Genomic DNA, 12,598 nt, shown 5'->3' with positions numbered 1-12,598 from the left:
ACTGAATATAGGCGTACCTTGGAGATATTGTGAGTTTGGTTCCAGAATATCTCAATAAGGCAGATACTGCCATAAAAGGAATCACATGAGGTTTTTGGTTTCCAAGTGCATGTGAAAAACTTATGTTTACAATATACAGTAGTCTACTAGGTGTGTCAGAGTTTTATGTCTAAAAAATATGCATACCTTAATTAAAAATTACTTTATTGCTAAAAAATGTTAATGATTGTTTCAGCTTGCAGACAGTAGTAATCTTTTTGCTGGTGAAGGGCCTTGCCTCGATATTGATGGCTATGGACTGATCAGAGTGATGGTTGCTGAAGCTTGGGTGGCTGTGGCAATTTCTTAAAAATAAGACAACAATGAAGTTTGCCACATTGATGAACTCTTCCTTCCATAAAAGAGTTTTCTGCAGCAGGCAATGCTATTCGAAGACATTTGACCCACAGTAGAAATTCTTTCAAAACTGAAATCAATCCTTTTGCTCTCTGATGCTGCTTTATCAACTAAGTTTATGTATTATTCTAAATTTTTGTTGTCATTTCAAGTGTTCACAGCATCTTAAGCAAGAATAGATTATATTCTCAAAAAATGACTTTCCTTGCTCATCCATAAGAAGCAAATTCTCCTCCTTCCAAGTTTTATCATGAGATTGCATCAATTCGATCACATCTTCAGGCTCCACTTCTAATTCTATTTCTCTTGCTATTTCCACCACTTCTGCAGTAACTTCCCCATTAAAGTTCTAAATCCCTCAAAGTCATCAATGAGAATTGGAATCAAATTCTTCCGAACTCTCATGAATGTTGATATTTTTACCTCCTCCAAAGGATCATAAAGGTCCTTAATGGCATCTAAAATGGTGACTCCATAATGTTTTTTATGTACTTGCTCAGATCTATCAGAGGAATCACTAACTATAGCCTTTGAAAAATATTTCTTAAATAATAAGACTTAAGAATTGAAATGACTCCTTGATCTATAGGCTGCAGAATGGATGTTGAGTTAGCAGGCATGAAAACAACATTAATCTCCTTGTGTCATAATAAAGAGCTCTTGGGTGTCAAAGTTCATTGTTAATGAAACAGTCATAGTTTGAAAAAAACAAACAAACCGCTTTTTATTCTAAGCAGTAGGTCTCAATGGTGGGCTTAAAATACTCAATAGACCATGCAGCAAACAGATGTGCTGCCATTCAAACTTTGTTGTTTTCTTTTTGGAGAACAGGCAGTGTAGATTTGGCATAATTCTTAAGGGCTCTAGAATTTTTGGAAGGATAAATGAGCATTAGCTTCAGCTTAAGGTCATCAGCTGCATTAGACCCTCACAAGAGAATCATTCTGTCTTTGAAGCTTTGAAGTCAAGCATTGACTTTTATCTCTGAAAATGTTAGATGGCATCTTCCTTCATTCTATACTGAAAACCTGTTGTTCAGGGTAGCCACCTTCATCATTGATCCAATTAAGTTTTCTGAACAACTTGCAGCTTTTCCATCAGCACTTGCTGCTTCACCTTGCACTTTTATGTTATGGAGAGGACTTCTTTCCCTAAACATCGTGAATCAACCTCTTCTAGCTTCAAACTTTTCTTTAGCAGCTTGCATACGTCTCTCTACCTTTATCGATTGAGGAGATTTAGACTTCCTGTGGATTAGGTTTTGGCTTAAGGGAATGTTATAGCTGGTTTGATCTCTCCAGACTACTACAACTTTCTCCATATAAGCTATAAGATTGATTCACTTTCTTTCATTTGTGCTTCACAAAATTTTATTTTGTATTTACAACTCCAGTAAGTTTTTGGTACAAGAGGCCTAGGGTTTGGCCTGTCTCAGCTTTGTCCACACCTTCCTCACTAAGTTTAATCATTTCTAGATTTTGATTGAAATTGAAAGACCTATGAATCTTCCTTACACTTGAACATCAAGCCATTGTAGGGTTATTAATTAGCCTAATTTCAGTATTGTAGGGTCTCAGAGGATAGAGAGGCTCAAAAAGAGGGAGAATGATGGGGGAACGGCCAGTAAGTAGAACAGAGTACATATAATGCTTATCAATGAAGCTCGCCATCTTACATGGACTAGGTTTGTGGCACCCCAAAATAAATACAATAGTAATATAAGAGATCACTGATCACTTATCACCATAACAGATTTAACAATGAAAAAACAATGAAATACTGTGAGAATTACCAAAATGTGGCACAGAGACAGGAAATGAGCACATGCTGTTGGAAAAATGGCACCAATAGACTAGCTAAATGCAAGACTGCCATAAACCTTCAATTTGCAAAGAGCACAGTATCTTTGAAGCACAATAAAGTAAGGCACCATTAAACAAGGTATGCCTGTAACAGGAATAATTGAAGATTTCCATAAGAAGAAAGAGACGTGCATAAATAAGTAACTGCAAATGATCAACACAAAGGTGATTTTTTAAGAATTTGATAGCATGACAAAAATACATCTTGAGTTTCCAGAAAAGAAAAACAGACTTCTCACAATGAAAAACATATCAGGTTGGCCTTGGACTTATCCTCTTCAATACTAAACCCCATAAGCATTTGACCACATTTTAAGACATTTCAGATAAAAAACTTGTGTCCCAATAAGTCTGTGTCCAAGAACATGTGAAAATAATAGGATGACATCCTCAGGTATGAAAAGGTACCATACCAAAAATATATGTAATATCTAATACACATAAATACTATGTACTGCATATAGCTATATATTTATACTTATATTTTCAGTTCACTTGAATATGTAATCCCCTGGCTCTGCAATGCATATTCTTATCACATTAGCATCTGCGGAAACTCATGCTCTTCTAGTCTGTCCTGGAAACATCCTCAGCTAGGTTCTCTGTGGGGCCATGAGGAATTGTCCCCATCTTAGTTTCTGTTTTGGGAACTCTTCAGGTCCTCACAGGAAATGGACTGGAGACTTTATCTTTCAACAATTGACTAAATTCAGCCAGTATTTCTCCTTGGAACATTGTTTTACTTTTGTTTCAAAAAAAGATTGTGCAGCTAATACAGTAGGCTTTGGGGGATTCACATGGATGATAAGGGTTTAAATGATGTGCCTTGAAAATTGTGTGTGTTCAGTGCTAAAACTGTCTGCTGTATGAAAAAGTAAAACTCTTAGGGGATGTATTTAAGCAAATTGCCTACCTTTGTGATATATCTGTTTCCTCTCCCTTGTTTTTTAGTGGAAAAATTATTGTGTGTGACATTGAATGATTTTCTTTAAAAAACAAACAAACAAACAAACAGTAGTCTCCCTCCCCCATACCCTCCATGGTGTTGCTTTCTGTGGTTTCACCCATGGTCTCAGAATATTAAATTGAAAATTCCAGAAATAAACACTTCATAAGTTTTAAAGCCTGTGCTCTTCTGAGTAGCGTGAAGAAATCTCATGCCATCCACTCCATCCCACCTGGGATTTGACTCATCCCTTTGCCCAAATATCCGTGTTGTCTATATCACCTGCACATCCCCCTCATCTTTTGGTAGCCATCTAGTGTTGGGAGCTGGCCACGGAGGCCCACTGAGTATTAGGGATCAGGAAGGGCCGTTGACCCCAAGACCACTAGGATGCGTTCGGGAGCTATTGACCCCATTTCCTCCCCCTTTCTACTCAGCACTAACCAGATTAATCTCCTGTGAGCTCAAAACATAAAAACTCTGAGACCGGGGAGAACACAAGCTAACTTTAGAAGCTCATTGCTCCCATTCTTCCACAAACTGCAGTTTTGGCTTTCACACAATTTACAACTCAAACTCGGGTCACATCTAAGAGCCTTAGTATTGGTCACAGGCTTCTGGGTCATGATTTTAGGATTTATTGAAGTTGAATAAGGTGTAAATTGTAGAATATAGTTTTAGAAGACAGCCATTTTGTTGAAAGAATGCGGCTGGGTTACTTGCAGGTAGCCCACTGTGAACTTTGGACTGGACCACATTCCAAACATTCTGGGATGGGCCACATTAGTTTGTAAACTAAGTACTTAAGTCTCTATAGAATTGTTTAACTTGGTATTAGTACGAAAAGGGTTTATAGGCAATATGAAAAGGGTTTATAGGTAGTACGAAAAGGGTTTAAAGGCAGTCATGGATTAAGGTTTCATGGATTAGGTTTAGCATCTGTTACGGGATTATACCTGAAAGAACATCTGTTACGGGATTATACCTGAAAGAACATCTGGTGGGTGGGGAATGCCCCTCACACACCTGACTGTGTATAAAAGACCCATTGTAATTCCCAATAAACGGCTTCTGCACTAGACAGGGTCCAGTCTCTTTTTTCTTCTCTCTCTCTCTTTCTCTCTTTCTTCTTCCCCCCAATCACCGATGCCATCTCCACCTTTGGGGACCCTGAACCTGGCTGGAGCTGGACTCTGGCAATCTAGTTTGTGACAGTCTAGATCATCTGTCTTTGTATTGCAGGAGTTCATCATTAAACGCTTTTCTTGTGGGAGTTAATCATTTAACTCCTTTCTGATTTGGGTTTTTTTTTTTTATTTAGTATCTACTTGTAGGTATGTTTTTTAAACAGTCTAAAGTAATATTCAAGTGTGTTCTTTGGGAATACGGTAGTTTAATTAAGTAAGTTAAGGAACTCTTAGTTTATTTCATAACGACCTCAAAACACAAGAATAGTGATACTGACAATTCAAATATGCCAAAGAGAAGCTATAAAGTGATTCCTTTAAGTAAAAAAGTGAAAGTTCTCAACAATAAGAACAGAAAAGGAATCATATGCTAAGGTTCCTAAGATCTGTGGTAAGAATTAACTGTCTACCCATGAAAGAAAGAAAATAAATTTGTGCTAGTTTTGCTGTTCCACTTCAAACTGCAAAAAGTTTCAGCCACAGTGCAAAATAAACAGTTAAGATGGAAAATACATTCAAGTTTGGGGTGGAAGACATGAGCAGAAAGGTATTCCAATTGATGGCAATCAGTTTGACATTACTGGCAATTTCAGGAATCCCTGGAGGTCTTGGAATATATCTCTTGCCCATAGGGTCTTGAAAAACATCCTCTTCGCATGAGAGGGGACTACTGTATTCCAAAAAATGTACTTGAATGTTCCTTTAGACTGGTTGAAACATATCTACAACAAATAGACACTTTTACAAAAAAGTTTAGTGAATAAAAATAAATATTTTTCCAAACACACTAGAAATGAAAAACATTAAGAGTTCCCATCTGGAATCAAGATCATTAGAAATACTAAAGTGAATTGTGAGATCATGTGTGTTACAATAGTATGCAAGTTACAGCAAAATTGAGGTTTGGATTAAGGCCAGTGCAATATGTGGAGGAGAAGAATGAAGATGGTGCATTTCTTTATTATTATATTAAATGAATATATTTATTTATTTTATTTCATTTATTTTGATTTTGCAATAGCTTCAAGTGGAAATAACCAACCAATCATGTGTGTGTGTGTGTGTGTGTGTGTGTGTGTGTGTGTGCGCGCGCGCGTGTGTGTGTATCATATACGAGGGGACCCAAAAAAATCAATAATTTATTTATAAAAAATCATTTAAACCGGGCTCGGTGGCTCAGCCTGTAATCCCACACCTTTGGGAGGCTGAGGTGAGTGGATTGCCTGAGCCTGCGGGTTCGAGACCCGCCTGGGCAGCAAGACCTCATCTCTACAATAAATCAAAAACTCAGCCGGGCGTGGTAGTGTGCACCTATAATTCTGGCTACTCAGAAGGCTGAGGTGGAAGGATCGCCGGAGCCCAACAGGTTGAGGCTGTGGTGGCCGGGAGCGGCCAATGCACTCCATTCTGGGTGACAGAGTGAGACTCCAACTCAAAAAAAAAAAAAATTATTTATTCATTCTTACATGTTCAAACTTCATCACCTTCAAAGTGCTCTCTGTTTGAGACACTTATTCCACTGCCTAAAACAGATTTTGAACCTGTCAATTTTGATAACTTTAACTGCTTCTGTCATTTTTTGTTTGTTTGTGTCTCCTCTTCTACAATGGAAAACATTTCTCTTTAAGGACTTTTTTCATCCAGGGAAACAAACTAAAGTCATTCAAAGTGAGATTGAGTGAATAGGGATGGTGAGTCACGAGGGTCATGCTGCTTTTTGATCAAAAACTGCTGAACACTCAGTGCAGTTGTCATCATGGAAGAGGAAGAACCAGTCACCTGTTTGTCACAACTCGGGACATTTCTTCTGGAAACCATGACGCAACCTTCTCAAAACTTCCAGATAAAAACTTTGCTTGGCAGTTTGATACAGAGAAACAAATTCCAAGTGTACTACAAGGGGCCCGCCCATCAAAAGATAATTCTGTGTTGTTTGAACTCCCCTTCACATATATATATATATACACACACATATGTAACATATTATATATAACATATATACAATATGTATATAAAATATACATATTAATCTTAATGTCAGTGAAAGTGTTATTATAAATTACACATTTTACATGATTTTAAAAATTGTGCCTTTCTCTTATAAGAATTTAAGTGTGAGGACACAATATTTTTTAAGTTCAAATAAGACAATAAACAGAATTCGCTCGACTCAGGTCTACTTAACCTGTAAATAACTTAGTTGTGATCTGAGGAACCAACATAGATGTCCCTTTGTCAACTAAGAAGAATCCTAAGGTTAAGGAAACAAATGTTAGCTATGGATGGAGGGTACAGGGCAACTTCCTAAATTTCTAAACTTACAAGAACTACCACTCATTGGTGAAATTCTTGAACAATAGGCACTATCAGGCAAATCATCAGACCTCTCCTTACCCTGATTTATAAGGCAGACCAATACAACCTTATCGGACAGAGGACCAGCTCTACAAACATTATCCTCGAATAAGCAACTGTAGATCTTAAGTCAGTTTCATCCAATTTATAGAGGCTGACACAAACTCTGTACCCTATAATTCACCATTCAAACTGAACATGAGATGTATCTTACAAATATGTTTTTACCCTTTGTACATACACTCAAACCCACTCATAATTATGTATAATTTTCCCCTCTCCTCCAAACCTGCTGAATATGTAAGACTCTATTGTGCTATACAGGTTCAGTGAGGTATAAAACCCAATCTGCCCTTCTCCTGAAAGAGAGAGCACCATCAGTGCGTGCTGGTTTGCAAACTGAAATTGCCAATAAAGTGCTCCTTTCTGTTTAGCCATCCTAGTGGTCTTTTGGACTACATAGTCATTCTTTAGCAGAACGATAATTACAGGGTAAGTTTTACTTTTCAGTATGTTCAAATCTGAACTAGTATATCGTAAGTGTTTACTATGCAATGAATATTGATTGACTTAACCAAAATTTACGATATACCTATGAAAAACAAAATTCTGTGTTTTTAAAAATATAAATTCACATAATTTTTCACTTGATCAAAAAACTACATCATCAAATCCATTAAATATACAAAGACTCTTAAGTTTACTTCCCTATTTGTTTTTAGAATATATGGTCTGTTAAATACTTAAAATGCTGACATTATGAAGAAAAAAACTAATATCAGAAATGAGCCAGCCTTTAGTTTGAATGACCAGGCTATGATTATGTCATGTCTATGTATTAAGCTTACTGTCCACTCTTTTATCTGAATTTTTCTAAGGCCTACAAGTCCTGTCCACTTGGCACACTGTTTTATCGCTAATATTCAGAGATCTTGTTTAATTCATATAAAAGGAACATAACAAAAGTATAGGAAGTGAAAGTATGCAATAAAGGGCCACCCCTTTTAAGCAAGAAAAGAACTGTCTGTAAGATTACAGTAATAGCAGCACATCTAATGACATGAACATGAAACTTTGTAATTAAGCTCACTTTTAGTTAGGGAAATTATTTTAGTTCACGGAAATGGCATTATAATAGAACTGTTGTCACTCTGTCTTCTCTGAAACATTAAGGCTGAATAAAAGACACTTTTAGAAAAATAATGGAGAAGTACATAATTCTTATAGGCTACTACTCTTGCTACATACAAAAATTATTCCTTTATATCATGTATCTGCTTTTGCGCAAAAACTCTCTGAACACACATGGATTCTACCAGCCATAATTGACCCAAATGGCTGCCACTAACATCGGGTTGCAGCCATGAGTTGTCAGTGATATCCAGGCAGGTTTGCTGTGCTCCAGAAAATAGAGGATTCAAACAGAGTTGTTAATAGTGGGGAAAGAAATAGACCCAGACTGTAACTTCTAGTTGTCTTTTGATATGGAATGTTGTCTTGGTATAACACGTTGTAAAAAGTAACTCCTAGGCATCCTTATTAAAGATACCTATCAAAGTTAAATAACTTGGACACTTCATTCATTGATTTGTAAATAAAAGATGATATCAAGACTTGGGAACATAATTTCAGAAAAGGTATTTTAACTTTATCAAGCTCAAAGTTTTGCATGAACTCACAGAAGTCACAAAAATAAGCTCTGAATCCTGAAAATTGATTTAAAAATAAATCAGATAACTTGTAAAAGCCTTTGGAGAGGGTACCCATAAATTCTCCCCTCGCTGCAACCAAGTTATGAGTCTCTTAGGGCTACAATATCCCTCATTTGAACAGCCACAGTTTGAGAACATGGACCTAGAATGGGGTACAGTAGACAAAAAGGAGTAAGTATCCACCCATATATTTACAGTACAGTTCCTTTGCAGAGGGAATAGAACCCTCCCTTTCATTAGAGTGTGTTTCAGACTTAACCTTTCTTTGGCCTCGGAATTATCTGGCTTGTTTTCCTCTGTAGTCAGGTTCTGAAATATCAAACACAGCTGTAGCCAAAGGAAGAGCTTGGTCAAAAAGCCCACCCAGAGATTCCATAATAAATGGAAATAAAACTAACACACATAGAATAAAGGTTTGCCTTGGTACCACTGACTCCCATGAGTTATTTGCATAGAGAATCAGAATAAAGCAATGAAATAAAACCAGAAAATAAGCTGGGGAAAGGACATTCTTTAGAGTCAAATGAGGAGCCAAGTATCATAAATTTCCTAGTGGCCCAGCTTCTAGAAGGTAAGAGATTGAGAAACACTGCTAAAGAATGTGGGGATTTTCATTTCCAGAAAACTCATGCACCTGTTGATGTATTTTCCAGGCCCTTGAATGATAGCAATTTATGAGGCTATTAGTACTAAGCCCAAGATTTATCAGATGTGCTGTTTGTCTTATGGCCAATATAACCTCATAAAATTTGGGTTGCACTGGGTTAAAATGGAGCATTCTGCTATTGGAGTTATTCAGAGCATTTAAATCGGTTAATCCTACAAGAATGGTGAATTTAGCCTGCCTATTAGAAAGAGACTTTAGGGATTCCTACCAGTTGCAGAGCCAGGCTGGTGGGGGCGGTCCATTGCTGGGTGGGGTAAAATGGAGGCTGCAGGGGAAGAGTGAGTCCTGGAGACCAGACGCTGTTTCTCTAATCCATCCATGCCCACCGCAGCCAGCTCAGCTTGGCGCACCGAGAGTGCACGTGTGTCCAAGAAGGGCTGTTGCCAAGAAAAGAGCACAGTAGAAAGAAACGTGAGACAAGGATTGAGGGAGACACTGAGAGCGACATGTCAACAAATTAAGTTCATCAGGTCAGAGACATAATAAACGGTGTGAAGGAAAAAGAAAAAAAAAATAGAGAAAGGGAGAGAAAAAACAAGATCCAGTCAATAAATCCATTCAACAGATGTTTTCACACTGACGGCCAGGGCCTGTCTGCCTGGCTGAGGAGGAGGTGATGGCAGGATGCCTGTCAGTTTGAACTGATTGAAAGAAACAGACCTTTCACCTCCAGAGAAACATTGACTTAGACTCATTTCCTATCCTGATACCAATGTTTTGAATGCAGCCTCAGAATCGCCGCACAAAGTTGAACAATTCAACTGCTCTCAAACTGTCCATGAGGCCTAATTCTGAAAATAATCTCCTGAATTTATTTCAATAATATTGTTAATGAAATTTATTGGAGCCTGTAAAAATTACCAATGAAATGGTTATAGCTTGACACCTTGCTGTTTTCCTATAATAGTAAGGAACAATGAGTCTTTTATGGCTTGTGTGGCATATCTCAATATTATAAAATTATTTTTGTTTGTATAGAGTATTAAACATATTCTCAGTGATTTAACAATGTTATTACTTCTTCATTCTTCTCAAGTTATCGAAGCAAAGAACCAGGGTTTGGAAGCTTCTGGAAGAGTTCATTTATTTCTCTGTCTTCAAGAAAGAATCTCTAAAACACAGATAGGCAGTCAATTTAATCATCAGTAGTCTATAGAGAGCTTTATGCCCCCAAAAAATCCTACTCAGTGAATACTTTCTCTTCATTACCAGGAAATTCTCTCTCTTCATTATCAGGAAATTCACAACCTTTATGAAGTTTTTGTTTGTCTTTCCTAATGGACTCAGAAAATAGCTAAACAGTGGTTCAAAACATGATCATCTCATGCCATGGACGAGAAAACTGATGCTCCAAAGATTAGCAACATCTTTTAAATAAAAGTCTACTTCTATAATTTTAGAAATGTGCATGCCCTTCTTCTTTGATCTCTCTGTCTACATTTATTCTTTCAAGACTTGATGTACCAGTCTGGGCAACTCTACAATCTACAAAAAATATAAAAATTTAGCCTGGCTTGGTGGCAACACTTGTAGTCCCAACTACTCAGGAGGCTGAGATGGGAGAATCATATGAGCTCAGAAGTTTGAGGTCACCATAAGTCATGAGGTGACCATGATTGCGCCCTACACTCCAACTGAGGCAACAGAGTGAGCCCCTGGCTCAAAAAAAAAAAAAAAAAAGACGATGCGGGCGTCATCTCTCCCTAGGAGGGCCTTTCTTTAACCTTCCTGCTAGGTTAGGTGCTCTTCTTCCACCCAACATGTGCCAACACATGTCATGCTCATCGTGTATTTCCAACACAAGGTTTGGTACATCCTAAGTGTACAAAATTGCTCACATGAGAAGCACAACTGTGATCACTGCATACTATGTGGTTTTATGTCATTGTGATTTTCTGTGTATATAATATGAATGCATGCTTTATATAAATGTATGAACTACAATTATAATTATATATCTTATATATCATGGGCATAGATTTCTGAATTTAGAAAAAAAATCATTTAAAATTAACTTTAAAATAGGTTATAATAAGGTATGTTTTGTCAATTCTGTTTTGCTCTGCAGAATAATCAGACCATCAGTCAATTGGAAGGCACTTGTGATGATTGGGATGATATGGTCAGGGATCTAGAGCTAGTTATAATCGTTTAAACACTTTACAAGAGTCTAACTCTTGAGTGTCTAATACTTGAGTGTCTAACTCCAGATTCTTGAATGTCTCATGTTCAATGACTTGAGGATACAGAAGTAAAATAGACATAGTCCCTGAATTTACCATCATAGGGAATACCAATATATAGTTACGATTTGGGGGATTTTCTGTCAGAAAAAAAGAAGCTTTTCTATATACAATCTAAAATGCACATGTACATATTTACCCCAATTTTTGTAATATCTATTGCTTCACCTTCTCCTACTGTAATTTCTTCAACTTCACATATAAGATCATGCAAAAGGCTCCTAACTGACCACCCTACCTCTAACATCCACCAGTCCTATTCTTTCCTGCAAAATTATCTTCTGCAATCCCCACAGTAAGTCAAAAGTTGATACATAAAGGCTCTGAAGGTCAGCCCAAGTTTGAGGAACTCCTTCAACCCGTCATTTGAGCTCTTCTTGATCTGAGGACAGTCTACATTTTCAGACTTGGATTATTTATTCCTTTTCTAGGTTCTAGTGAAACTAGTATCTACTACAACAAGCATCATTCCCAGGACTGCCTTATGACTTTCTTTTGCCCTGGACACTTTTATCTTTGTGGGCTCCAAAAAGCAATGCTATACTTTACATTTTAAGCCTAAATTGGCATGTATTGAATTTATTATTATATTTTCATATGATTATATTCATTTTTTTATATTAATTAAGAAATTACCATTTAGAGCATTTTGTGCCCCCTCTAACAGTGTCATGGATTCTAGGCACTATGTCTGCTGTGTCTAATGGATATGTGAACCTTGATCATTCTGGCTTCTACTAGGCTATCCTGTCTATATCACCACCCTACTCATGCTTATGAAGTTCTACATTCATACACATCCTTTAAGATCCACTTCAAATTTTAAATTTTAAATTTTTAAATGTGTTTTCCACTTCTATTACATTTCCATCACACTTTGTTTTTCTCTTTCTTTTTCCCTGCCACAGTCTTTCATATAACTATGTCTTGAGCTCATACCCTGTCACAGACACTTTGCTAGTGGTACTGGACCTTTCTTAAGCTTACTCGCTAGTGAAGAGACATACTAAACATAGTCAAGTATCCCACAACAATGGTTTGGTCAAGAATGGACCACTTATTTGAAGGTGGTCCCCTAAGAGTAAAATGGAGGTGAAATATTCCTATAACCTAGTGATGTAGCAGCCATTGTAATATGACAGCACAATGACTTTATTTTTTAAATAAATTGAGTTTTGTCTAAGTATACGGTGTTTATGAAATATACAGTAGTGTAGAGTAATGTTCTAG

The 12,598-nt window shown here is 37.0% G+C and overlaps 1 protein-coding gene across 2 annotated transcripts in view; it reads right to left on the bottom strand.

Moving 5' to 3' along the window:
* The window catches only part of HDAC9 (histone deacetylase 9), a 512,743-nt gene that overhangs the window by 262,155 nt on the left and 237,990 nt on the right, over positions 1–12,598 (bottom strand). For both annotated transcript variants that reach the window (XM_008054886.2, XM_008054887.1), the window contains exon 13: positions 9,334–9,502. In XM_008054886.2, coding sequence (XP_008053077.1) covers positions 9,334–9,502 — 169 coding nt within the window. The remainder of the gene's footprint in view (positions 1–9,333; positions 9,503–12,598) is intronic.

This window comes from Carlito syrichta, unplaced genomic scaffold (genome assembly GCF_000164805.1).
Source record: "Carlito syrichta isolate Samal-C Ts95f unplaced genomic scaffold, Tarsius_syrichta-2.0.1 Scaffold301572, whole genome shotgun sequence".
Classification (NCBI taxonomy): domain Eukaryota; kingdom Metazoa; phylum Chordata; class Mammalia; order Primates; family Tarsiidae; genus Carlito; species Carlito syrichta.
Note: the sequence above shows the minus strand (reverse complement) of the source record. Positions and strands in the feature narration are given on the sequence as shown.